The following is a 27,877-nucleotide window of genomic DNA, read 5'->3' on the forward strand; positions in this document are numbered from 1 at the left end:
CGTCCTCCCCTCAGCAGCCTCCACTACTGTGTATGTATTACATATTGTCTTATAGAGAAAAAACTATTATTTGTGCCAACGTAAAAGTGGGGTAAGGAGTACTCAATGGGGTCTGTAGAATCTATATATTTTGTACATTTCATAGGGCTCTGAGTGTTGCTGGACTTTTACTCTGCCCATTACATTGTCCTTAATGCAAATCACTGTATATGCATTACATATTGGCTTATAGAGAAAAAACGAGTATTTGTGCCAATGTAAAAGTTGGCTGGAGAGTACTCAATAGGGTCATAATAGTCTTTGTATGGTGTCATTTCATGGGGCTCTGAAAAATACAGTGTTGCTGCCTTTTACAGTGGTCAAACAGCTTAATTAAAATGGGGTGCCTGGACACTACAATGCCTTCTGAAAGTATTCATACCCCTTGACTTATTTCACGTTTATTTGTGTTACAGCCTGAATTCGAAATGGATTAAATATTTTTTTCTCACCCATCTACACACAATAACCCATCATGAAAAAGTGGAAACATATTTATATACATTTTTGTACATTCTTTGAAAATAAAATACTAAGATATCTTAATTTACATAAGTATTCACACTCCAGTCAATACTTTGTGGAAGCACCTTTGGCGGCGATTACAGATGAGTCTTTTTGGGTAAGTCTCTAAGAGCTTTGCACACCTGGATTGTACAATATTTCCCCATTTAAAAGAAAATCTTCGAGCTCTGTCAAGTTGTTTGTTGATCATTGCTAGACAGCCGTTTTCAAGTCTTGCCATATATTTTCAAGCTGATTTAAGTCAAAACTTTAACTGGGCCATCCAGGAACATTCAATGTAAGCAACTCCAGTGTATATTTGGCCTTGTGTTTTAGGTTGTTGCCCTGCTGAAAGGTGAATTTATCTCTTAGTGTCTCTTGGAAAGCAGACTGAATCAGGTTTTCCTCTAGGACTTTGCCTGTGCTTATAGGTGTATTCTGTTTCTTTTTATCCTCCAAAAAACTCCCTAGCCAATGACAAGCATACCCAAAACATGATGCAGCCACCACCATGCTTGAAAATATGAAGTGTGGTACTCAGTGATGTGTTGTGTTGGATTTGCCCCAAACATAACGCTTTATATTCAGGACAAAAAGTTAATTTCCTTTCCACATTTCTTGCAGTATTACTTAAGTGCCTTGTTGCAAACATGATAGATGTTTTGACATTTTTTATTCTGTACAGGCTTCCTTCTTTTCACTCTGTCATTTAGGTTAGTATTGTAGAGTAACTAAAATGTTGTTGATCCATCCTCAGTTTTCTCATATCACAACCTTTTAAACTCTAGCGGTTTTAAAACCACCATTGGCCTCATGGTGAAATCCCTGAGCAGTTTCCTTCCTCTACTGCAACTGAGTTAGGAAGGATGCCTGTATCTTTGTAGTGACTGGGTGTATTGATACACCATTCAAAGTGTAATTAATAACTTCACCATGCTCAAAGGTACAGTATATTCAGCGTCTGCTTTTCTTATTTTTTTTTTACACATCTACCAATCAGTGCCCTTCTTTGTGAGGCATTGAAAAACCTCCCTGGTCTATGTGGTTGAATCTGTGCTTGAAATGCACTATTGATTGAGTACTTTAGCAGAGACGGGTACATTTTTCTCTCTACAGTCCAATGTGTGTAGGGTACAGAGATGGGGTAGTCATTCAAAAATCATGTTAACTACTACTATTGAACACAGAATGAGTCCATGCAACTTTTTATGCAATTTGTTAAGCACATTATTTAGGCTTGCCATGACAAAGGGGTTGAAAATGTATTGACTCAAGACATTTCAGCTTTAATTTTGTATTAATTTCTTTAAAAAATGTAGAAACAAAACTATACTTTGACATTATGGGGTATTGTGTGTAGATTAGTGGGACAGAATCTCAATTTAATCTATTTTTAAATGTAGGCTGTAACTGTCACAACCTGATCTGTTTCATCTCTCTTTGTGATTGTCTCCACCACCCTCCAGGTGTCGCCCATCTTCCCCATTATCCCCTGTGCATTTTTACCTGTGTTCTCTGTTTGTCTGTTGCCAGTTTGTTTTGTTTCGTCAAGTCTACCAGTGGTTTTCCTTCTGCGCCTGTCTCTCGATGTTTCCTAGTTTTCCCGGTGTTGACCATTCTGCTGTCCTGTACCTTTGCCCCACCTTTCTGGATTACTGACCTTTGCCTGCCCTGAGCCTGCCTGCCGTCCTGTACCTTTGCCCCACCTATCTGGATTACTGACCTCTGCCTGCACTTGACCTGCCTTTTGCCTGCCACTGTTCGATTTAATAAACTGTTGTTACTTCATTGTCTGCAGTGGTGGATTGGCCCCAGCCTACTTCCAGGGTGCAGCTGCCATGTTACCTGGGGTACGCCAACTTCTATCGCCGCTTTACCCAGGCGGAAGTGGAGGGGTTGTGGTCAGACAGCTATTGGACAGCTATTGAGTAGGTGGTTACTCTCTCCACAATAGAAGCACATATTTTCATGTAACTTCTGATGTCTCTCGGCAGGCGTGAGAGGTGGGCTGCCGAGTTGCATGGGTTCGGGGCTATTGGACCGTGGTGGACGAGAGAAGGCCATGGAAAACTTGCAGGCTATGGGCGACTGTGTAGGTCTGCTGTCCACCAGTAGGTTGCCAATGGATATGGACATCCGGATGTATTGGTTTAGGTCTGTTAAAAATCGGGAGTTACAGACAGAACCGATTTAAGACCCCTCCGGTAGACCGTAAGGAGAGCTGGTTCACTCCATCCACTGCCGGCAGCCATGGTGCGGAACTCAAGGGCATACTCAGTGGTGGAGCGAGGGTCCTGTCGCAGCTCAAATAACAGGTCCCCGGTGTGATGACCTGAAACTGAATGGTCGAACACCTCCTTGAAGAGGGCGTGGAAACGCGATTCAGAGGACAGATCAGAACTTTGAGCGGCCCACAGGGCTGTGACCCAATCCAGAGCTTTGCCTGTGAGTAGGGAGATGACGAAGTCCACCCTGTGTTTGTCAGAGTTGAAGTCATTGGGGTGATGGTCTATGCACAGGTTACACTGCATGAGAAATCCTTGACATTTCTCTGGGGAGCCGTCGTATTTATTAGGCATGGATATGGGGGGAGATGCTGTGGCACCTGATGTCGGTGAAGCAGCAATGGAATGGCGAAGGAGGTCGCAGAGTTCATCGATTCGTTCCTCCTGTCGGGCTAGACGTAGGTGCTCTTCCGCTGAATCCATCTGTCGTTTTTGGTGAGGTGTTCTGTAATGAACACAATGGGAGACAGAGAACTGGTTTTAAGTGCAGGGCGCAGCAGGTGTTTATTGTAAGGACCACAGGAGGAGGCAGGTTGCTGGGTCCAGAGTCAGGCAGAAGTACAACAGTACAGGCAGGGAAAAGGCTAGTAACGTAGTCCCGGAGATCAGGCAATAGGTTGATAACAGGAAATCCGATAGGCTGAAGTACAGACAGGGAATAGGCAAAAGGCGTCGTTAGTGAGAAAGGCAACAACTATCAAACATGGGAGTAGATTACGGGGAAAACAGGGCTCCGAAGAGAAGTGTGTCACAAAACAAACAATACCTCACAGAGAAGGGGTGCACTGAACCTAACTAAATAGTGTGGGATGATGACATACAGGTGATTGGAATTAAGGTGATTGGGATCTGGGGAGTGAGCTGGAAAGTGAGCTGCGTTCAGGGGATCTACGTGTTTGGGAATGTGAGTTGGAAGCAGGCGTTACGTTGTGCATTTCATAACAATAACAATCTAATGTTTATATCCCTGGACAAATTAGCTAGCTAGCTAAATTGGCATAATTGTTTAATGCTTTTCGACCTGTCCCCAAATTAATATAGTTGGTCCAGAGTTTGTTTTGATATTTCAACCTGCGTGTCCTGATCGCGTCTGGTGTGGGAGGACAAAATCAACACACACACCCTTGTGGGGCCCCAGCGTTGAAGGTCAGCGAAGTGGAGATGTTGTTTCCTACCTTCACCACTTGGGGGCGGCCCGTCAGGAAGTCCAGGACCCAGTTGCACAGGGCGGGGTTGAGACCCAGGGCCCCCAGCTTGATGATGAGCTTGGAAGTTACTATGGTGTTGAATGCTGAGCTGTAGTCAATGAATAGCATTCTTACATAGGTATTCTTTTTGTCCAGATGGGATATGGCAGTGTGCAGTGTGATGTCGATTGCGTTGTCTGTGGACCTGTTGGGGCGGTACTGTGTGTAGATTGATGAGGAATAACCACTTAATCCATTTTATAACAAGGCTGTAACGTAACAAAATGTGGAAAAAGGGAAGGGCTCTGAATACTTTCCAAATGCACTGTATATTTGTACAGTCTATTACAGTGTAATGTATTGTAGTGGGGACAATGTCGAGGGTGGAGTGAAAAGCCAGCAGCAGGCCGTGCAACACAGTCTCCCTCTAAAACAAATCATATTTGGTTAGTAGAGACCCTACTGAGTATTTCCCACCTAACTTTAGCGGAGACAGGTAGAATAGCTTTCTCTCTACAAGCCAATATGTATCCCATGCAAATCAAATCAAACTTTATTTGTCACATGCGCCGAAAACAACAAGTGTAGACCTTACTGTGAAATGCTTACTTACAAGCCCTTAACCAACAGTGCAGTTCAAGAAGAGTTAATAAAATATTTATTTATTATTTTACCCCTTTTTTCTCCCCAATTTTGTGGTATCCAATTGGTAGTAGTTACTGTCTTGTCTCATCGCTGCAACTCCCGTACGGGCTCGGGAGAGGTCGAAGGTCGAGAGCCATGCGTCCTCCAAAACATAACCCAACCAAGCCGCACTGCTTCTTGACACTGGGGACCCATGCCAAATATTTTCAGTCTCCTGAGGGGGAAAACGTTTTGTCTTGCCCTCTTCACGACTGTCTTGGTGTGTTTGTGCCATGATAGTTTGTTGGTGATGTGGACACCAAGGAACTCTCAACCTACTCCACTACAGCCCCGTTGATGTTAATGGGGGCTTGTTCGGCCCGCCTTTTCCTGTAGTCCCAAATCAGCTCCTTTGTCTTGCTCACATTGAGGGAGTGGTTGTTGTCCTGGCACCACACTGCCAGTTCTCTGAACTCCTCTCTATAGGCTGTCTCATCATTGTTGGTGATCAGGCCCTACCACTGTTGTGTCGTCATCAAACTTAATGAAGGTGTTGGAGTTGTGTTTGGCCACGCAGTCGTGAGTGAACTTGGAGTACAGGAGGGGACTAAGTACACACCCCTGAGGGGCCCCAGTGTTGAGGATCAGCTTGACAGCCATGTTGTTGTCTACGCTTACCACCTGGGGGTGGCCCTTCAGGAAGTCCAGGATCCAGTTGCAGAGGGAGGTGTTTAGTCCCAGGGTCCTTAGCTGTGGTAAAGGGCAGTGTGTATTGGGGGCTATGGAGGGGGTGGAGTGAAAAGCCAGCAGCATGCTGTGCAACACAGTCCCCCTCCAAAACTGCACACATTTGTTTTGTAGAAACCCTACTGAGTATTTCCCACCTCACTTTAGCAGAGTCAGCTAGTATGTTGTTCTCTCTACATTCCAATATGTATCTTATGTACAGTGTATAACTTATTGCATTGGGGTCTATAGGGGGGGTGTAGAATGAAGTGTTGCTGGATATGTAAGAAACAGTCCCCCTCAAAAACGAATCAAATTTGGTTAGTAGTAACCCTACTGAGTATTTCCCACCCCACTTTAGCCGAGACGGGTAGTAAAGGTTTTCACTCTACAGTGCTATATTTGTACCGTATAGTGTCCAGGTGCAACCTATTTGACTACAGTAAAAGTCCAGCGATACTTGCTATGACCTAGCTTTTTGTTTGAACTCACCTGTTTTGTATTCTAGGGACTCTAGTGAGTAGACTGGACCCTAGTTTTATGGACACACAATCGATTGTTTTTCCTGTACAGTGCAGTTTGTTTGTGCAATACAACAAAAATACAGTCAGACTTTTCCTAAATTTAACATTTGAAAATTGCATTTATTGAACAATAGCACCAGTAAATGAACAAGAATCATGCAAATAAAATAACTATGTATGGAATAGATATATATTGTATAACAGTATGCAATGTAATGTATGTAATATTGATAATATCGAGTCTTATTCTGATGACATGATGATCGATGCTTGACTGCCGTTTTGATCAAATAAAAAAGTTACAGACGCAAAGATATCATACCCCCCCACCCTCTCAAAAAATGCTAACCTCCCATTTTTGGGGATTATGATACTTGTGCGTCTAACTCTCTCACTCATCATTATTCACGATTCATTCAGGATCATGATAGCAACCATGATAGCATCCATGATAGCATCCATGATAGCATCCATGATAGCATCCTCACCATTCATTGCTATTGGGCACAAAATAATCTGAAACACAACCAAAACAAGCTGCAAATGCAAGTCACAAGCTTGACGTAGTCATTGTGTGCTACTGTATGAATATCGGACCAAATACTTAACTTTTTACTACTTTAATACACATATAAGTGAATTTGTCCCAATGCTTTTGGTCCCACCAATACGTTTTCATTCACATCACTTCAGAATGTGTTGCTGTAAACACAAAGGAAAAACAAATGGTCTGTTTCAGTTTCTGAGAGCGAAGAGAAAGGGATAACTGGGGTTTCTCCAAATCACCAAGCGAGTCGCTTAGTTTCTGTATGGAGGTCAATGAGAGAGTGTCGAATTTTGTCAGCAAATTTTTTTTATGGCTTATTTGCTACGGGAGGTTTATTTGACCTAATATAAGTTTCGCAATGCTTAGAAGTGTACTGATATAAGTAGGACACGTGACATCCCGGTAACTGTGAGGAAAAAAAAACTTTATTGCGGAGTTGTCTCGAGATGGCCATGCATATTCATAACAAGAGCCTTGTAGCATAGCGTCTCTCTCATTGAATACTAGGCGGTTGATGTCAACCCCTTTCATTGAATATTCAAAAAGTATCAAAACAATAAGATTAAATTTAAGCTATTATATGAAATATTTGCTACGAAAAGATAGCTCAATGTATGGGGCGTTGAACAGTCGGCCTTCTGCAGACTCTGCCACAAGGAAACATAATCAATAGAACATATTTTCTGCACAGGAGGTTGCTGACACTTTAATTGGGGAGGACAGGCTCGTGGTAATGGCTGGAGCGGAATATGTGGAACGGTATTAAAAACAACAAACACATTGTTTCCAATCCATTTGCTCCGTTCCAGCCATTATTATGAGCCGTCGTTCCCTCAGCAGGCTCCACTGATTTTTCTGGTACTGTCCATCGTGGGTCTTTTGGAGTCAGGTCCAGGAATGGTTATGTCATAACATGAGGGTTCAGATGGACCTGCAAACTGTATTGTTAGGGGATCTGAAAAACCATGATCAGTCAATTGGAAATATCCTTATACTCTTGGGTAAAGAATTTATTTTAAGGGCAATTTCAGCAGAAATGTTACAAATAGGGAGGTTCAGGACTCTCAAGACATCACAGTAAAATGGAGAGATGTACTGCAAAGGAGAGAGCAAAATTACATTAAACTGGGAAAGATGGGTTAATCTGGACATTGGAAGGTTGGAGTAAAGATCAGAATTAATGGTGGATTGGTGCCGTAGGTGAAAATCCAGCACTTGTAGAAAGAAGAAATTGAGAATATACTGTATGTATAATTATTTAACTACAGGTACCGTAGATGTGAGTGAAATAGTTGAGAGTAGCAGTAGAATTATTGTTGTTCGTTTGTTTACTCCAATCAGGGTAGGGATGGTAGGGTAGGGGGAAACAGGTATATTATGAAAACAATTAAATGAATAGAACCTACAATCTATCTGCAATAATGAAGCTGATCTAAAATGATAAAAATGAGACAAAAAAATACAAATAATGACTAGCTGTATTCACCAATCCAAAGAGAAAAATAGGCAGGAGCTTGACAGCCTGCTGTTGTGCTCTGTGGACAACGAATCCCATTGTTAGGGTGACGACATAGGTATCTCGTCATTATATCCAAATCAAATGTATTTATAAAGCCCTTCTTACATCAGCTGATATCTCAAAGTGCTGTACAGATACCCAACCTAAAACCCCAAACAGCAAGCAATGCAGGTGTAGAAGCACGGTGGCTAGGAAAAACTCCCTAGAAAGACTAGAACCTAGGAAGAAACATAAGAGAGGAACCAGGCTATGAGGGGTGGCCAGTCCTCTTCTGGCTGTGCCGGGTGGAGAGTATAACAGAACATGGATAAGATGTTCAAATGTCCATAGATGAACAGCAGGGTCAAATAATAATATTCACAGTGGTTGTCGAGGGTGCAACAGGTCAGCACCTCAGGAGTAAATGTCAGTTGGCTTTTCATAGTCGATCATTCAGAGTATCTCTACCGCTCCTGCTGTCTCTAGAGAGTTGAAAACAGCAAGTCTGGGACAGGTTGCACATCCGGTGAACAGGCCCGGGTTCCATAGCCGCAGGCAGAACAGTTGAAACTGGAGTAGCAGCATGGCCAGGTGGACTGGGGACAGCAAGGAGTCATCATGCCAGGTAGCCCTGAGGCATGGTCCAAGGGCTCAGGTCCTCCAAGAGAGAGAAAGAAAAAAAGAGAGAGAAAAAGAGAGAGAGAGAATTAGAGAGAGCATACTTAAATTCACACAGGACACCGGATAAGACAGGAGAAGTACTCCAGATATAACAGACCCCCCCCACGACACATGAACTACTGCAGCATAAATACTGGAGGCTGAGACAGGAGGGGTCGGGGAGAAATCTCTGTTATATCTCAGTGCATAAAACGTGCTCCTCTATAAGTTGCATTTGCTTCGAATACTACACCACCTTCCTCTTTCGCAGCGTGTGTGTGTGTTTGGGGGGGGGGTCACTGAAGCCTAGTGCTGCTGACTTAAAAGTGAGAAGTGCAACAGTAGGCCTACTAGCCTTCCATCCTCATCCTCCTTTTTCATCATAACCTAGGTGTCCAACATTCTGTATGAAGATGAGACTGTAGCTAGCAATGACGAGAATAAACTCAAAAGTGTGTTTGTTCTTTTGAACGGCAGCGTTTCACCAAAGTTGAATGGATGCATGCCATGACTTCACGATGTCTTTGAGAACTGTGAGATCCATTCAAGATCCATATTGCCTGGGCTCTTCTTAATACTTCCTTAGCCACCTAGTTGTCGCTCGTTACCAATATGTTCCAGTGGGGGGGAGGACTGAATTTAATAGTCATTATGGAGATGGATCTACATAACAGTTGCATTCCCTTTTGCGTACGGTATGTTGCACAATAGTGGTCTCTCTGTTGCCAAGTTGCCATTGTTCACTATTAGTTCGGCCAGAGAGTAAGAGGCTAAGCAAAAAGTTTCACTCTCGCCAAAATCTGTCCAAAAAAAGCCCAATTTCTTTCTATGGGCTTATTTTGGACCTAAGCTTCTCGCCTGCCATCCTGCCTTTGGGACAACGACTCCCATTGTCAGGGCGGAGACATGAGCATCTCATCATTATGAGATTATTCCCAAAGATTGGAAAGCTGCCGCGGTCATCCCCCTCTTCAAAGGCGGTGACACTCTAGACTCAAACTGCTACAGACCTATATGGACCTATAGGGCCGGCAGGGTAGCCTAGTGGTTAGAGCGTTGGATTAGTAACTGGAAGGTTGCAAGTTCAAACACCCGAGCTGACAAGGTACAAATCTGTCGTTCTGCCCAGGCAGTTAACCCACTGTTCCTAGGCCGTCATTGAAAATGAGAATTTGTTCTTTACTATCAAATCAAAAATCAAATCAAATGTATTTGTCACATACACATGGTTAGCAGATGTTAATGCAAGTGTAGCGAAATGCTTGTGCTTCTAGTTCCGACAATGCAGTAATAACCAACAAGTAATCTAACTAACAATTCAAAACTACTACCTTATACACACAAGTGTAAGGGGATAAAGAATATGTACATAAAGATATATGAATGAGTGATGGAACAGAGCGGCATAGGCAAGATACAGTAGATGGTATCGAGTACAGTATATACATATGATATGAGTATGTAAACAAGGTGGAATAGTTAAAGTATACTTCTGGCCCATCTTTGGACACTGTGTTAACCTTTCTAACGCAGGGGTTCCGCTGAAAAGGCAGAAAATATTTTTTTGAAATATGCAACTTTCACACATTAACAAGTCCAATACAGCAAATGAAAGATAGACATCTTGTTAATCTACCCATCGTGTCCGATTTCAAAAATGCTTTACAGCTAAAGCACAACATATGATTATGTTAGATCACCGCCAAGTCGAAAAAACACACAGCCATTTTTCCAGCCAAAGATAGGAGTCACAAAAAGCAGAAATTTAGATAAAATGAATCACTAACCTTTGATGATATTCATCAGATGACACTCATAGGACATCGTGTTACACAATACACATATGTTTTGTTCGATAATGTGCATATTTATATCCAAAAATCTCAGTTTACATTGGCGCCTTATGTGCAGTAATGTTTTGATTCCAAAACATCCAGTGATTTTGCAGAAATACTAATAATAAACATTGATAAAAGATACTAGTGTTATTCACAGAATTAAAGATATACTTCTCCTTAATGCAACCGCTGTGTCAGATTTTTAAAAAACTTTACGGAAAAAGCATAATCTGAGAACGGCGCTCAGAACCCAAAACAGCCAGAGAAATATCCGGCATTTTGGAATCAACAAAGTTAGAAACAACACCATAAATATTCACTTACCTTTGATGATCTGCATCAGAAGGCACAAAAGTGAAAATGCTGCCCCCTATCCCATAAAGGTTAACTAACCTCCAGACTAGCTTCAATGCCATACAACGCTCCTTCCGTGGCCTCCAACTGCTCTTAAACTCAAGTAAAACTAAATGCATGCTATTCAATCGATCACTGTCCGCACCTGCTCCCCCGTCTAGCATCACTACTCTGGACGGCTCTGACTTAGAATACGTAGACAACTACAAATACCTGGGTGTCTGGTTAGACTGTAAACTCTCCTTCCAGACTCACATTAAGCATCTCCAATCCAAAATTAAATCTAGAATCGGCTTCCTATATCGCAACAAAGCGTCCTTCACTCATGCTGCCAAACATACCCTCGTAAAACTGACCATCCTTCCGATCCTCGTCTTCGGTGATGTCATCTATAAAATAGCCTCCAACACTATACTCAACAAACTGGATGCAGTCTATCACAGTGCCATCCGTTTTGTCACCAAAGCCCCATACACTACCCACCATTGCGACCTGTACGCTCTCGTTGGTTGGCCCTCGCTTCATACTCGTCGCCTAAACCCACTGGCTACAGGTTATCTACAAGTCTCTGCTAGGTAAAGCCCCGCGTTATCTCAGCTCACTGGTCACCATAGCAGCACCCACTCGTAGCACGCGCTCCAGCAGGTATATCTCACTGGTGAGCTTTGGTCGTCTTTCCTTCCAGTTCTCTGCTGCCCATGACTGGAACGAACTGCAAAAATCTCTGAAGCTGGAGACTCACATCTCCCTCACTAGCTTTAAGCTCCAGCTGTCAGAGCAGCTCACAGATCACTGCACCTGTACATAGCCCATCTGTAAACAGCCCATCTATCTACCTACCTCATCCCCATACTGTATTTATGTATTTATCTTGCTCCTTTGCACCCAAGTATCTCTACTTGCACATTCATCTTCTGCCGATCTACCATTCCAGTGTTTAATTGCTATATTGTAATTACTTCGCCACCATGGCCTATTTATTTCCTTAACTTACCTCATTTGCACTCACGGTATATAGACTTTTTGTTTTCTTTTGTTCTACTGTATTATTGACTGTATGTTTTGTTTATTCCATGTGTAACTCTGTGTTGTCGTATGTGTCAAATTGCTATGCTTTATCTTGGCCAGATCGCAGTTGCAAATGAGAACTTGTTCTCAACTAGCCTACCTGGTTAAATAAAGGGGAAATAAATAAAATTAAATAATACACTGAGTCTACAAAACATTAAGAACTCCTGCTCTTTCCATGACATAGACTGACCAGGTGTATCCGGGTGAAAGCTATGATCCCTTATTGATGTCACTTGTTAAGTCCACTTCAAACAGTGTAGATGAAGGGAAGGAGACAGGCTAGAGAAGGATTGTTAAGCCTTGAGACATTTGAGACATGGATTGTGTATGTGTGCCATTCAGAGGGTGAATGGGCAAGACAAAATATTTAACTGCCTCTGAACGGGGAATGGTAGAAGGTGCCAGGTGCACACAGTTTCCCGTGTGTATCAAGAATGGTCCACCCCCCAAAGGACATCCAGCCAACATCCAGACACAACTGTGGGAAGCATTGGAGTCAACATGGACCAGCCTCCCTGCGGAACGCATTTGACACCTTGTAGAGTCCATGCCCCGACCAATTGAGGCTGTTCTGAGCGTTCCTAATGTGTTGTATACTCAGTGTTGACAGATCTCTGGTTAGGCATACTGTCACACAGTCCCATATGTTTTAATCACCTGATTTGGGACTCTACAGATGAGAGTGAGCCTTTTTCTATTTGCATATGTGGGCAGGCAGAGAGAATATGCTGCCTCGGAAAGTGTTGATGTGTGCACAGAAAACTGGAAAAACCTGATCTGGTACTTGAGAGCAGGATAATAGACTCGTGGTGTCAATAGGGGCTTCCAAATAAAGACTAGAAGATCCCCCGCCCTGCACGCACCCACACCGATTCCTCATCTCAATAGTTGTAGTAAATAGAGAGAAAATAGCAGTTATCTTGACGTTGCACGATGTCACCCAGCTCATTTACAATACCATTTTTCGAAAAAACCTCTGGAAAAAACAAGTCTTTCATCAAATACTGCATGCTGCCATGCTTTTCCATTGTTTCTCTAAAGGGTGTACAGTACATGTCATACAGACATGTGACTTTTGGGAAATAGTCATTTATTTGCAGAGTTCAATGTAAAACACAGTCAAATTGTGCCACCTTTTGAGGTGAATGAACCCTTTCAAATCTGAACTTGAAGGTTCCACTTCAGTGCTGTGTTACCTCGTGCTCTCTCTCTAATTCCTCATTGTGTGTCAAAGTAGTCTTTCATTTTTCTAATGTTTTATTGAAGTATTACAAAGTCATATTTTATTTGGCCTGTTAGTGTGTCGCTACTATGCAAATGTGTTATCAGTGGTTTCTGGGCCCATTTCCTTATTGTTCTGTTGCTTGAAAACCACAAGGTCAAAGTACTTAGATTTTCCCGTTCTCTGTAAAACCATAAATACCGATTCTGTTCCTGTCACTCAAGCAGCTAAGCCACACAACCACAGCTATGAAAACAGAAACAGCTACTGTACTTAGATCATATAGATTGACTCTGTAACGGTACCCCCTGTATATTGCCTCGCTACTGTTATTTTACTGCGGCTCTTTAATTATATGTTATCTACATTTTTTTTACTTATCTATTTTTTTTTAACTTAACACGTATTTTTCTTAAAATTGCATTGTTGGTTAAGGGCTTGTAAGTAGGCATTTAACCTTAAGGTCTACACAAATTTGGCTCATGTGACAAATAGAATTTGATTTGATTTGATATTCAACACCTAGCGCTACGTATTTCTGTTGCTTAATTTCCTTACACACCCCACATGCACACCGAGACACACTCAACAACACGCCAACACCTTTTCCCCATTTCGCTTTTTAATAGACAGCACTCAATCGTCCAACTGATAAAGAGTAAACATATGTTCAATTTGCATAAACCTAATACATTTACATGATAGAGATGCTCTCCAAGACTTGACAGGAGGTGACGAGATAATAAGGAAGTAACAGGCGGGGCAAATGTCTCTCTCTCTCTCTCTCTCTCTCTCTCTGTGGTTGTTTCAAGCAGAAAAAAAAGAGAAGTAACAATAAAACAAGTTGCAGACAGCCATGATATGAGATCAGAGGTGACCGAGAGGAGGACGTGTGAGAAAATGAAAAGTCAACACTGGTGGAATTAAGCAAATAAAGGATCGGTGTAGGATAATCAGGGCACGAAGATAACCTAGGAGGGCCAAGATACTGTTGCTTTTAGTTGATAATAATTTCAATAGAAAATAGTCATTGGTGTTAGTGCATTTTCAACATTTGTACCGTGCCTTGGCATGGTGTGGTCTTTGTCACTAGCAATGGGATTATCTCACGTTATAATGTGCCTCTGTGTGGCAGGAGTGTGGGTGAGTCATTTTCACTTTGCTTCTTGTGTCACTTGAATAGTCCGGGCCTCTGTTGTTTGACGTATGCTAGTGGTTTGATAGTTTTTAAAACTTTGTCTGCTTGAAAAAAGTTTGTTTAGAGCAGAAAATATGCCTATATCAATTAAAGCTTAAATGAAAAGGCAACAACACTTGAATCAGTACAGTGCACATGAATTGCTGCGTTACGCAGGTTTTGGGTCTATTTTCTTGGAATTCCAATTCAAGAAGTTAAAAATAAACAATTATTGAGTTGGAATTCAATTTTTTCCCCTGAAGTGACTGAATTCAAATGGAATTGACTCTAACAGGTGTACTGTTAAATATAGATATTGTACAGTAACATTTTATGACTGACTTTGTTAAAAGCAGCAAACAAAATATATTTGTTATACAAAGTAATTCAATACGAATTTGCTTCTACACAGGCAACCCAATTCTGATCTTTTGCCACTAATTAGTCTTTTGACCAATCAGATCAGATCAATAATTGGGCAAAATGTCAGAATTGGGCTGCTTGTGAAACACAGCCTAAGGAGACATACCTTTAATGCATCTTGCTGTAGAGTTTGCTCTGAAATTATTTTCTTATCAAAAGGCAGATACTCCCCCAACCAGATGATTGGAAACTGATCTCTATAACTGATCTCTGATACTCTATAAGTCTAGCTGCTGTCGGACATCAGCTGGAATTTTGACATTTACTGTAGTCAAAATGAGATCGATTTATTGGGGGAGATATGTAACCCTTATGAATGCAACCACCATACACTTTCTTCAATGTTCCTAACGCTTTAAAGGGGCAGTGCAGTCAAAAATGTGATTTTCCTTTTATTATAATATTTACACACTATGAGGTCGAAATAACACCCTGTGAAAGCTTTAAAAATATATTTAAAAAATGCCTGGAATTTCAACCTGTTCCGGTGGGAGGGAGTTTTTGGACCACAGCATGACATCACAATCTGATCAAATTATTCTGACAAATGACCAGTCATCCTATATTTGCATATGTATCCTCCTAATTTGAAGGAGTACGCGAGGTAGGCTCTAGTCCAGAGTCTAGATTATCCTATCCGCCAATCAGGGCTGTATATGTAAATATATTTACATTTGTATCACACGATCAGGCTGAGCATTTCAATGGCAAAAGGAGGCACAGGGAAATAAATAATAAAAAAATGTATATTTTGAGTTATTCTCATGAAATAAACACACAGTGATTTATTGGACATGCAGTGGTGGCATTAAACATGGTTAGCTACTGATAGTTAGCCGTAACTGGTTTTGTAAGTTTACATTGGAATTAGGAATAGGCCAATTTGAATGGTCAATTGAATTATAACACAGTCGCATGTAATTAAGGCTGAATAAGATCCCCTTAGATAGCGTGAGTTATTTTTGGACCTCTGAGGTTTGTGTCACAATTTGGGGAAATACACAATCATTTCCAGAGAACTGATGTTGTAAGCGATAGACTCCTCTGTCCTGCATATATTGTACAAATACTGTACAGTTGTTCTTTGGTTCCCCATGATACTGTATACTAGTAAGACACTAATCAACATAGCCTACTACACTGCCTTATACAAGTACTATAAGTAGTAGGAGAGACTAATAAGGTGAAAGCAAACACATTCAAGCTGACATTGCGTGAATATGCTTGTTACAGAAAGCTGAAAACCACAACAGTTTGGGATTTCGAGAAGGGAGGGAGGGCCATTTCAGATAATTCACAGGGTTTGATTTACAACGTTCGGGTAATGGAGAAGAGAAAAAGCAGAAATGACAACAGCTGTATGAAATGTAAAAGCAGGAAGGAGGAGCAGAAGGAGTGTGAGAACACACTTTGGAGAATCAGTCAGATGTGTGGTTCATTTGACAGCTGTTATAACCCACCTACTAAATATAGTTATACTGAAGCTATGTTAGTGTGTGTGTGTGTGTGTGTGTGTCTTGCCACCAGTGTCCCATCTTTTTGTATGTTCTTCTAACATAGCTGTAATTCTGCTTTCAGTGCCAATCTACTACACCTTCAATCCCATCTTCAACCCTTAATCCAAGTAAGTGTTCAATCTCATACCCTGCATCATTTGACGGGTGATTGTGTAATGCTTTAATGTTGTGTACATGATATTTGAGTTATATTACATGTCATAGCTAGGGCCCTGGGTTTTTTTTGGTTAATCATGTAACATGAATTGGATTTGACCCTATATTTTAAGCTTTTCCCATCAAACGGTCCCCTTTTCACTTTAAGTCAGATGCTCCAGCACCATCTTCAGACATTGCTTGAATTTTCTTTTGGGGGGTGTCTCATTTACGGAAAAAGCTGAAAAGAAAGATTCAAATCCAGGCCATGTGAGATGATCAAAACAAAGCATAGGGCCCAAGTCATAGCAGATGGGACTGCTATGAAAGAAAAAGTCATTTTTGTTGTTGTTGTTGGAGAACAATGATATTGCAAAACATTTTACTGACTGAATTGTTCTGTTTTGTGTCTCAGGTCCCACGGCGGTAACAAATGCAAATGTCACCGTGATAGGGCAAAATGAGACCAGTGTAACTCTGGAGTGGATGAAGAAACCGGAGTACACGTATGAACTGAAGTTCCAAAATGGGACATCATTGATAAACACCACGGAAAAAAATCAGGAGCTAGAGACACAGACAGTCTCCTCTCTCACTGCCGGGACAGAATACAACTTCACTCTCTTCAGTGTACGTGAGAGTGACAGGAGCGATGGATTTAACTTTACAGCTGATACTGGTAGGTGGACATTGGATACATTTTCAGCTATTAATATAGGTCTTTAAGCTGTTCATACATGAACGTATACAGTACACTGTACCTGTACAGTGAAATCATTTGCATACTGGTTTAAGGAAATACAACGGACCTTTTTCAACCAACCAAAAAAAAAAAAAAGTTTTGTGTCTCAGCTCCTGTCAATGTAGATCATGTCAACGTGACAGGGCATAATGATACCAGTATAACTCTGCGTTGGAACAAACCGGAGAATGGCGTCGGGCTGTTATTGGCTGCGGTTCCGTGATAAAGTACATGCATGCTTCTGTCATATTTGTTTTGCCTCTCTGCTTTCCCCCTCAGCTCCCAACAATGTAGCTCAGGTCAATGTGACAGGGCAAGAGGAGACTAATGTAACTCTGCAGTGGAACAAAGTGAATGGGAACGGGATCACTTATGAGCTGCAGTTCAGGAATGGGACTAATAATACTACCATCCCTGTATCTGATGTGGATGGATCGGTGACATACACAGTCTCACCTCTCAATGCTGGGACACAATACGAGTTCCTTCTCTTCACTGTGTTCAAAGCACTACCAAGCAAGGGATACAATTTCTCCGCAATCACCCGTGAGTCTCTTGAGAATTGGATTCTGTGTAATTTCTTGCATCCTTAAATGCCTCTCAATGCCTGTCAATGTGTGCACTCATGACCGTAAGTCGCTTCAGATGAAAGTGTCTGCTAAATGGCATATAATATCTTGATTATGATGTCTTAAGATAATATTACATCTACACATTCTAAAATCTACAAAGTGAGTGACATGAGTTGTGAACGCATTGTAAAATACATTGTGAATGCACTGTAAATATACTTTGCGAGTGCATTGTAAATACATTGTGAATGCATTGTGAATGCATTGTAAATATACTTTACGAGTGCATTGTAAATACATTGTGAATGCATTGTGAATGAATTGTAAATATACTTTGCGAGTGCATTGTAAATACATTGTGAATGCATTGTGAATGCATTGTAAATACATTGTGAATGCATTCTAAATACACATTGTGAATGCATTAATTGTCATTGTCATCTTGCTGTCTTTATATCTTAGGTCCCCTCGGTGTAGGTGATGTCAATGTGACAGGGCAAGATGAGACCAGTATAACTTTGCAGTGGAGCAAAGTGAATGGCACAAGGATCACTTATGAGCTGCTGGACACCTCTGGGATGAATACTATCATCCCTGCATCTGATGAAAGTGGAACAGTGACACACATAGTTTCACCTCTCACTGCTGGAGAAAAATATATGTTCACTCTCTTCTCTGTGTTTGAAGGTGTCAGGAGTACTGTTGGAAGTAAATTGTCTGCAGTCACTGGTAAGTTTATTTATTTTTAGAAATTGGAGGGGGGGGGGTACTAGATTGTCTTTCAGTATTTTCATGGATCACTCTTGTGTGAGATATATCAGTATTTAATGTATCTATAACCTTAAAATATATATATATGGTTTGTCTTCTCAGAAATATTGTTATTAAATTTTAACATTTTAGATTTGGATTCATGCTTTTTAACTCTGGAATCTTCTGATGCTGAATAGTTATTGGGGTTATTTAAAGATCAGACATGTACGGTAGTCATTTTTGAAGCGGTGCGTTGACTGTGTTGATTGGTTATGTTTCTTCTCTCTGTATTAGCTCCCCTTAATGTCGAGGCTGTCACTGTAAAAGAGACACACCGAAATGAGACCAGTGTAACTCTGGAGTGGAAGAGGCCGGCGAAAGGAGTCTCTAGTTATGTGCTGCATTTCGACAATATGAAAAATAACGACATTCCTAATGCAGGAGAAACAGTGACACATCAAGTTTCAACTCTCACGTCTGGGAAAAGATATGCCTTCACCCTCTTCACTGTGTTTGAAGGCATCAAGAGCAGTGGAAAAAGCGACTTCACAGTAACAAGTAAATGAGCTTTTTTTTTTTTTTTAAAACCTTGATTCCCAATTAGAATCATCTCACAGTTCTTACCCTAAAATTGTCCAATCAGTTGTTTTATTGTGGCTACAGTGAAAGTTCGCTCTTCAAGTCGGTCCCACTTTATTTGGATAGTCCAGATGGTCTAGAGTTTCATATATTATGGAGAAGGATTGAGTCGAAAACTCAGCAGAAGTATTGCCTGAATAACACAGTCATTTGACACATAAAAACCGAATTCAATCGTTAAATGTGAACGCTATCAACAGAAGTCCCTTGCTTTTCCCTGCAGAGATATGTTGCTCTGTTTTATCTTGGGAGGTCACCAGCTCATCCATTCAGACTGTGCTCCTGCCCGAGATCGTCTCCAATGGAGAAGCCAAAAATGGCAGTCAGACTCAAGTCGTCTCTAACATTAATGGCAATCTGTCATTCACTCTCCTTTACCCTGGGGCAGAGTACACACTGACTCTTTGGTTTGAAAAGGATTCTAAAAAACTTCCCTTGTGTGTCCAGGTGGAGACTGTGGGTGAGTCAGTCTCTTACTTTGTCAAAGTGACCTATTGTGTTTAGTCCACTTTCCCACTAAATATATTAGTAGTCTAGCATTGATGTATTATGGTACACCTGTAGGATAGTGACTTTAGCAGGGAGTTAAGGTGACATCTTCCTTCTTTTGTTTTAATCAGTTCCCCCAGCCCTGATAAGACCGAGATGTGACTATTTGTCCAGTGGCTACGCTTTCTCTCTGGCCTGGGATGTGCCGGAGGGAATATGGACCAGTGTGGAGGTGAATGTGACTGGGAAAAGCCCTCAGAGGGTGGAGGGAGAGTGGGTGAGGAAGGTGGACATCGATGGGGTTCAACCTGCCCAGACCTATCGAGTGTCTTTGGCCTCAATCTCTGGGCGTCGGATAAGTAAGGCTGTCTCTTTCAGCTGTAATACAGACCCAAGAGGTGAGTGAGCCTAGCATTTATATTTAAGCATTTCATGTTAAAAGGTTCAATGATTGGTCAATGATACTTGTATTACCACCGATAACAGCATCTACACACAGCATGATGTGATATAGCTGCCATGACTTCTTCTGGCGGAAAACCATGGGATCTTACCCGCTTCCTGTATTCAATATGGAGAGCTTTTACATCTTGTTTTATATGATCTTTTGATACTAAAAGTGTGTTGCTCATTTGCTCAGATTACTCTTACATGTTTAGAAGTAAACCTATAACCCATTTATTAACATGTCATGCCCTATGCGCTCATACTAAAGCCCAGGTTTCTTCCCTATAGGGGTCATTGCAGGGTCAGTCATGGCTGTGCTGCTACTCTGCCTCCTGGTTTGTCTGGCTTTCTTCATATGGCTTCGGAAGCCAGAAATATTCAGGTCGGTGCGGCTGCCTTCACAATGACGTTCGATAAGGAAACCATGTGGACTCAATAATCAATGCTTTTCTTTTCCCGTTTCCAATAGCCGGCCCAAGTTGTTGTTTGTGGAATCCAAACTAACCAGCAATAAATTCAAGTATGTACAGTATAGAGTTCATTTTCAGTATTTAAGAGTCAGACTTAGCCTTAAACTCCAACCCCTTAGCGACTATGTGCAGCAAAGCCAAAAAGACATGTATTAGACCCCACAGCTGTTAATAACAGTAACTACTTTGGAATATTCAACTGAGAACTTACTATCTTCCCTTTTCCCCCCAGAGCTATTCCCACGGGGAAGTTTTCAGACCACTACCACACAATGAGCGCTGACACGAACAGAGGATTCAGTGAGGAGTATGAGGTAGCGATAAGGATAACGTGCTCGCTCTGTTTGTTTCCATCATTGTGTTGGCAATGCAAAGTGGTTGGGCGATTGTCCAATGTTGCGTTCCCTACCGTATTAGAATGCATTTTTTTTTTCTCATTTTGTCGTCTTGTAATCCATCTTGTTTGTCTGCGCATAAAACTTTAGCAGACCCTTCTGAATATGTAAACATCCATTTGTTTTACTTTATGCACGATCTATGCTTCATATCTCTATGCAGGACTTCGTCCCTGTTGGCACAGAGCAGACTCAAAAAGCAGCCATTCTGGAGGAGAACAAGAACAAGAACCGCTTCACCAATGTACTGCCATGTAAGTGTACTCTGGCTGCCAGTTCTACAGTACACATCATGTGAACAACATACCGTTGTTGAATTGACATCACCACTTTTTATTGCAACAGTTGAACTTTGTGTCAGCCAATCGACTAAGTATAATAGGGTGGATCAGATATCCCTCAGATTCCAGGCAGAGTTTTGGCTTAATCACCCCACCTGCAGATTTGATACAATTTGAGGTTATAGTTTTAATCGTTTTAATCCCCAAAGTGAAGTTGTTAAATCATCAAGTGTTTTAAATCCTCTCTCTCTCTCTCTCTCTCTCTCTCTCTCTCTCTCTCTCTCCACCTCTCTCTCTCTCTCCCACCTCTCTCTCTCTCTCTCTCCACCTCTCTCTCTCTCTCTCCTCTCTCCACCTCTCTCTCTCTCCACCTCTCTCTCTCTCTCTCTCTCCACCTCTCTCTCTCTCTCCAGATGACTGGTGTCGGGTGAAGCTAACCATCCTAAACAACAACATGAGCTCTGACTACATAAATGCCAATTACATGCCAGTACGTACAGCAGCATATCAGTCATGGATTTCCTAATACAGAGCAATGTCCATATCAGTCCTAGATATCCTATACAGCTATTCTTACTGTGACTGCAGTAATTAGGTCAGTAATAGAATTATCTACTATGTTGATTTCAACCTTGATAGCCTGCTGTAAAAGGCCTACTTACGGTAAAGGGTTGGCTTGAAAAATTGCATAACACCAAAGGTCAACTTTCACCAATCTTACAAGTTATTTGCCCCGTATATGTTTTCCAATACATCCCCACACAAACCTTTATGTCAGTTATAAAATGGCATAATGTAAAAAATATTCTAGTGTCACGTTACGATATCGCTGAATAATATGCCTTAGAGGAAGTTCTTGCACCTGTAAATGTTTACACATCTGAGTCATCATGGATTACTCTAAGTCGAATAGGTGTGTTTTCTTAACCCGGGTGCTTTTTGTCTCAGGGCTACGGTAACAGCAGACAGTACATCGCTGCACAGGGTCCCCTGCCCACCACTGTCGACGACTTCTGGAGAATGATCTGGGAGCAAAGGGTAAAGGGTGTGGTCATGGTAACCAACTGCACCGAAGGAGGGAGGGTGAGTCCTGCTGGAGTCCTCCTTAATGTGTTTGCTTTGCATTGTGTGTGTGGAGAATGTGGTGACATCACAGATAAACCGTGATAGTCATAGAAATAGGATCACTAGAACGGGCAAAGCCCCTCAGAACATGGCAATTTGACGGATTTCATTCTATGTACTGTATTTATATAGAAACAATCACCTATTCTGTCTGTGTCTCCCTAGACTAAATGTGAGCAGTACTGGCCTTTGGACTACACCCCTTGCCTGTACGGAGACCTGTTGGTAACAGTCAGGTCAGAGAAAAGGGAAACCAACTGGACCCTGCGGGAGTTTGTAGTGAAAAGTGTAAGCAAAGTGCTTGTTCTACTTATGAAACCTGGGTCATCATGTTCAGTAGGGCACACAGTTGCAAAACGTTCTGCTACAAAAAAATGAACATCTCTGATCTTATTGGACAAGATCAGGTAGTTCCTTTCGGTAGCACTCTGTTTCAAAATGTTCTCTCCCTTCTGAACACCCCCCTGGACAAGGTTTTCAGTGCATTCTCTGCTTACTACCCGTGTGAATATCGCCTCTGCATTTAAATAATTCTGTCTTTCAGAGGGACACATCTGAGGAGCGCCCTGTGAAACACTTCCACTTCACGGCCTGGCCTGACCACGGAGTCCCAGAGGGAACGGAGGCTCTGATCCAGTTCAGAGGGCTGGTCAGACAGCACATAGAGAGCCAAGAGAACAGCGGACCCACTGTGGTGCACTGCAGGTAACGTACAGTACCTACAACACCCAGCCATTACTCTACACAGAGAAAAATTCTAAATAGGGATGTGCAATGTGGCAACGCTATTGCAGTGTTCGAAGAATGCACCGTTAACCAACAAGTGAGGTGTGTTTTCAATGACTGGTGGTGACAGTTCAAGTATAGGCCTAGTTTTAGGTGGTCTCTTCATTGAACTGTATTGTTCTGTGCGTGTACATTATGTTTACATCACTCTCCCTGTCTCTCAGTGCTGGGGTGGGGAGGACGGGCACCATCATTGCTCTGGACGTGATGCTACAACAGTTGGAGAGGGAGAAGGCGGTGGGAATCGCTGCCTTTGTGCACAAGATGAGGCTGAGTCGGCCGCTCATGGTTCAGACAGAGGTAAGGCCTGTGTTAGCCTCATAGAAACGATCACCACATTAACGCTAGGTACTACCCTAAAATATGGACAATATCTATTGATTAGGGTTGGGCGATATCTAGATTGTCATACCGTTTCTGTACCATACTGGGGTATACGGTATTACCGAACATGCACAAAACAATTTAGGCAACAGTGATCTTGATCCGGAAGCTTGATCTACTGTAACCTAGAAGCTTGATCTTGACATCTAGCCACTTAGCTAGCAAGTTAGCAAACCAAATGCATAGCTGGAGGCCTGAGCTGGATATCATTTATTTGACACATCTTTACATTTCTTTGTTATACTTAACTTGTAGTTATAATCAGTGGCGTAACACACAGCTCCGCAGCCCTGCCCTCTTTGGGTTTAAAGACTAAAGGGTTGATAAAAAAATGAATACATGACTTATGAGGCTCCATTTGTGGCTTATCATGGCCATTTACACTCTTTTAGTCGCAGTATGTTTTCCTGCACCAATGCATCATGGATTCTCTGGAGCCCAAAGAGAAGATGATACAAGAGGCCCTTTACGAGAACTCGGACTTGATCTACGCCAACGCCACAGCACTGAGGGAGTTCCAAGCTGCCAATCCAAAGGCCTGAAGATAAGGCCATGGATTGTCTGCTGTGAGTTCGTTTTATTGTTCCAATCACTTTGGAACATTTTTCAGATGTAAATGGTATACTTGAAAAACTCTCTTAAGTACAAAATTCTAAACTGATAACACTTGTAATGCCCCTTACTTAAGCAATAATGCTCAAGGAGGTGTGCTATATGGTCAATATACCACGGCTAAGGGCTGTTCTTAGGCAAGCCGCATCGCGCTGGCCATATATCACAAACCCCCGAGGTGCCTTATTGCTATTATAAACTGGTTACCAACGTAATTCGAGCAGTAAAAATAAATGTTTTGTCATACTTGTAGTATACGGTCTGATATACCATGGCTGTCAGGCAATCAGCATTCAGGGCTTGAACCACCCAGTTTATAATACACTATTATTCCCAATGGTAGCACATAGCGACTCTTTCCACATTGTCCTATTGAAGCACACAGACTGATGGAGGAGGATGATGAAGTATTTACAGCCACATCCATGTATGATTTGTTTTTACCTTCCAACATAAATTCATGTCAAATTGATAGATTTATGACATAAAAATATAGAAATGTAGTGTTCAGCAGTTATCAAACTATACATGTTAACTAGTTCACTGGTTCGAATCCCTGAACCGACTAGCTGAAAAATCTGTCGATCTGCCCTTGAAAATGGCATTTAACCGTAATTGCTCCTTAAAGTCACTCTGGATAACAGTGTCTGCTAAATTACAAAAATGTAAATGTAACTAGGCAATACATCATTTTGGTTCAGTAGTTATTAGTTTTGAACAGTTTTGAGTTAATTGTATTGTTAACAAATGACAAATCATATCAAAAGTAAAGTGAATATTACATTTTGAAAAGCAGATACTTACACTGAACAAAAATATAAATGCAACATCCATCAACATCCATCAAGTGAAGTAGCCGGATGTGGAGGTCCTGGGCTGGCGTGGTTACATGTGGTCTGCTGTTGTGAGGCCAGTTAGACGTACTGCCAAATTCTGTAAAACAATGTTGGAGGCTGCAAATGGTAGAGAAATTAACATTCAATTATTTGGTAACAGCTCTGGTGGACATTCCTGCAGTTAGCATGCCAATTGCATATTACCTGAAACATCTGTGGCATTGTGTTGTGTGACAAAACTGCCCATTTAAAAGTAGCCTTTTATTGGCCCCAGCACAAGGTGCACCTGTGTAATGATCATGCCGTTTAATCAGCTTCTTGATATACCACACCTGTCAGGTGGATGGATTATCTTGACAAAGGAGAAACACTCACTAAAAGGGATGTAAACAAATTTGTGCACAACATTTGAGAGAAATAAGACTTTTGTGCGATGGAAAATGTGTAGGATTTATTTTTCAGCTCATAACTTTACATGTTTAGATTTTTGTTCAATGCAGACTGAATATGTATCCAAATTGAAAGAATGATTTGGTGCAGTGAACAAGCGACTGAATGTTTGTTGTAATCAGTCAATTGAAAACGTTAAGATTTGAATCATGAGCCTTTTTGATGATCTGTTTTGAGTTGTGAAAATGTACCATATGTTTGTGAAAATTGCACCAATGTGATTGACTTAAACAAAAAGTTTCATCTTGCTCATTTCTTCTGTATGTTAAGATTTTTATTTAAATATATTCACATGTACATAATGTTTGTAGCATATATTGTATGTAATCATTCACTGGCTATGTTCAGGAGAATTCAGCACACTTCACATTCACCTAGGTACTTTTTTTTTTATCATTGCATTAGAAAATGCTGCTTGTGTTCTCAATAAATGTCAATTTTAGCCTATCAATTTCTAAATTGCAATTCATAAAAACATGTAAATAGATAAACCCAAAGTATTGTCATTTGGTTTTCATGTATCACAAAGCGTGATAAAATAAAATACTTTTTGTCAATCCAGTAGCACCTACTTTCACAAACTGTTATAATAAGGGACCGAACCATCCTCCTATTAAACCCAAATGTCAACAACCATTTTATACAAATATTTCCATTGTCCTCAGTCTGAAATGCCGTCATTCCCGGAGGAATGCGAGAAATAAATGCCGATAATGGCAGCTCTCGATTTCTCTGCGTAGCTAGGCACCTCCACCACCGGCACCTGGTGATTCTCGGCCGGGTGCATAGTCTCTAACACGGTATCGTTGAGCGCAGGCACCGAAAACTTCTTGGCGATGTTATGCAAGACGCAGCAGGCCTTGATGATCTCAGCCTTCTTGTCCAGACTGTTCTGCTGCACGTGGCCCAGATTGGCCAGGCACCTGAAGCGCCTCTTCACCAAGGTGATGGTCCTCTGGAGGACCGAGTGGATCATGCAGTGGGCTGCATTGAACCGCCGATCCGCTTTCTCTTTGGCTGGTGAAACGGTCGTCAGGAGGTGTCTGCTCAACGCATAGCCTTTTCCGGCTTTGTGGGATCAAACCAACAAAAAAAAGAGGCAAGTATGAACATTGGTGAAATCTGCTGAAAACAAATGCATAAAGCGTTCAAGACACAGGGTAAAAACTATTCTTCCAAACAATAAAGATCCTTCCAGTTTACCATGAAATACAGTTCATTGATTGTCAATTCATCTTCCACCCTGATTTTCCTAATTTGTTCACAATCATACACTTTTTTTTTTAACACTGACGGAGTGACCCACCTAAAGTTAGACCACTGTTTATGGTCTAACTCACTCAGAACTGTTCCAGACCAACGTACCTGATTTCAGCTTGTTGATGGTTTAAAACGGATGTTAGTACTGGGCTGAAACAGCCTGCACACTTAATAGCGTTCCAGGACTCGGAGTTGGAGACCCTTCATAACAGGGGTGGCTAGTGGGTCTGCACAGTATTTCTAGTCATAACAAATGTATAAAACATATTCCTGTGTAGAATTAGCTTACCAATGATCCAATGCGTCCCATGTGCTCCATGCTTTAGTTGCTGGGCAATATCCGACATATCCCATATGGTTTGCTCTGGTGTGCTGCCAACGCAGCAGTTTTCAACACTCATTAAATTCCCTTCACAATCGCATATGACTTGGGTCATGACGGTGTGGTTATCCATTGTGTTCCGAAAAGCTTCCTTGTCGTGATGAGGTGGTCTCACCTTGACATGCATGCATCCCACCAAGCCCATGGAGGTCGGAATCCCGCATATTTTCTTGATCTCGTGCGCCACATTTGCTCGTTCCTCACCATTCGCCGGGAAAGTGATAAACTCCCTGACCATACCTGACAACACTTTGGAGACATTGTTGATGACTTCGTGAATCTCCATTTGCTCCATTTGAATCATATCTACGACTTTGGTCGACAAAATACCATTTACGTAATAGTCCAGTGCCACTATCACCATTTCATCGACGGAAGGTCCATTCATTTGCTGGAGCGTGACTTTCATCCGGAGCCTGACGCAATCCGTGATGAAACTAATGCAAGGTCTAGTTAAACGGAACCTCTCAAATAAATAATCATCATTGTAATCGCCCAAGTAGTTTTTCTGTGGCTCTGGGAAGTTGTTTACCTCGGCCTCTTCGTCGTCCTCGTAGAGTTCTGCTTGAGCAGCTAACCACACAGCCGGAGCAAAAGCCATGTCTAGGCTAGACTAGCAGGCAAATGTTTGCAGAGAAATAACCCGTGTTGGATGCTCGGCATGGAATTAGAACATTCCGGCAAGCTACTTATCTAAATCCTAAACATGTCACATTTCATTCACGTTAAGCTTCAAATACACAAGTTTATTTGCGCCGAACGATTGTAAACAATGAAAAACGTGGTGGAGGAAGGAAGTACACCTTCATTGGTGGACATGGTCTGTAAAGGGGTACACCGCCATCTATGGGCTGGAGGGCTCGAGAAGCCTTTGCTGCAAATGTACAGTATGACACGTATTTTACATACTCTCAAAATAATGT

General features: G+C 41.7%; 2 protein-coding genes across 2 annotated transcripts; one reads left to right on the forward strand and one right to left on the reverse strand.

The window, feature by feature from the left end:
• Nucleotides 1-13,908: 13,908 nt before the first annotated feature.
• On the forward strand, nt 13,909-25,869 carry LOC112223745 (protein tyrosine phosphatase receptor type H). The gene is made up of 18 exons (XM_024386918.2): nt 13,909-14,222; nt 16,258-16,303; nt 16,747-17,010; nt 17,353-17,619; nt 18,108-18,374; nt 18,693-18,956; nt 19,261-19,497; nt 19,658-19,924; nt 20,262-20,355; nt 20,443-20,493; nt 20,676-20,757; nt 21,002-21,092; nt 21,533-21,609; nt 22,068-22,202; nt 22,410-22,532; nt 22,789-22,949; nt 23,195-23,330; nt 23,807-25,869. Exons 1-18 carry the CDS (start codon nt 14,151-14,153, stop codon nt 23,954-23,956), a joined length of 2,784 nt encoding a protein of 927 aa, XP_024242686.1. The 5' UTR covers nt 13,909-14,150; the 3' UTR covers nt 23,957-25,869.
• si:dkey-197c15.6 (putative nuclease HARBI1) lies at nt 25,569-27,772 on the reverse strand. The gene is made up of 2 exons (XM_024386917.2): nt 26,862-27,772; nt 25,569-26,380 (listed from the first exon to the last, which is right to left on the reverse strand). The coding sequence occupies exons 1-2, from the start codon at nt 27,553-27,555 to the stop codon at nt 25,974-25,976; spliced, it is 1,101 nt and encodes a 366-aa protein (XP_024242685.1). The 5' UTR covers nt 27,556-27,772; the 3' UTR covers nt 25,569-25,973.
• Nucleotides 27,773-27,877: the final 105 nt, after the last annotated feature.

Source organism: Oncorhynchus tshawytscha, linkage group LG24 (assembly GCF_018296145.1).
Source record: "Oncorhynchus tshawytscha isolate Ot180627B linkage group LG24, Otsh_v2.0, whole genome shotgun sequence".
Lineage (NCBI taxonomy): Eukaryota > Metazoa > Chordata > Actinopteri > Salmoniformes > Salmonidae > Oncorhynchus > Oncorhynchus tshawytscha.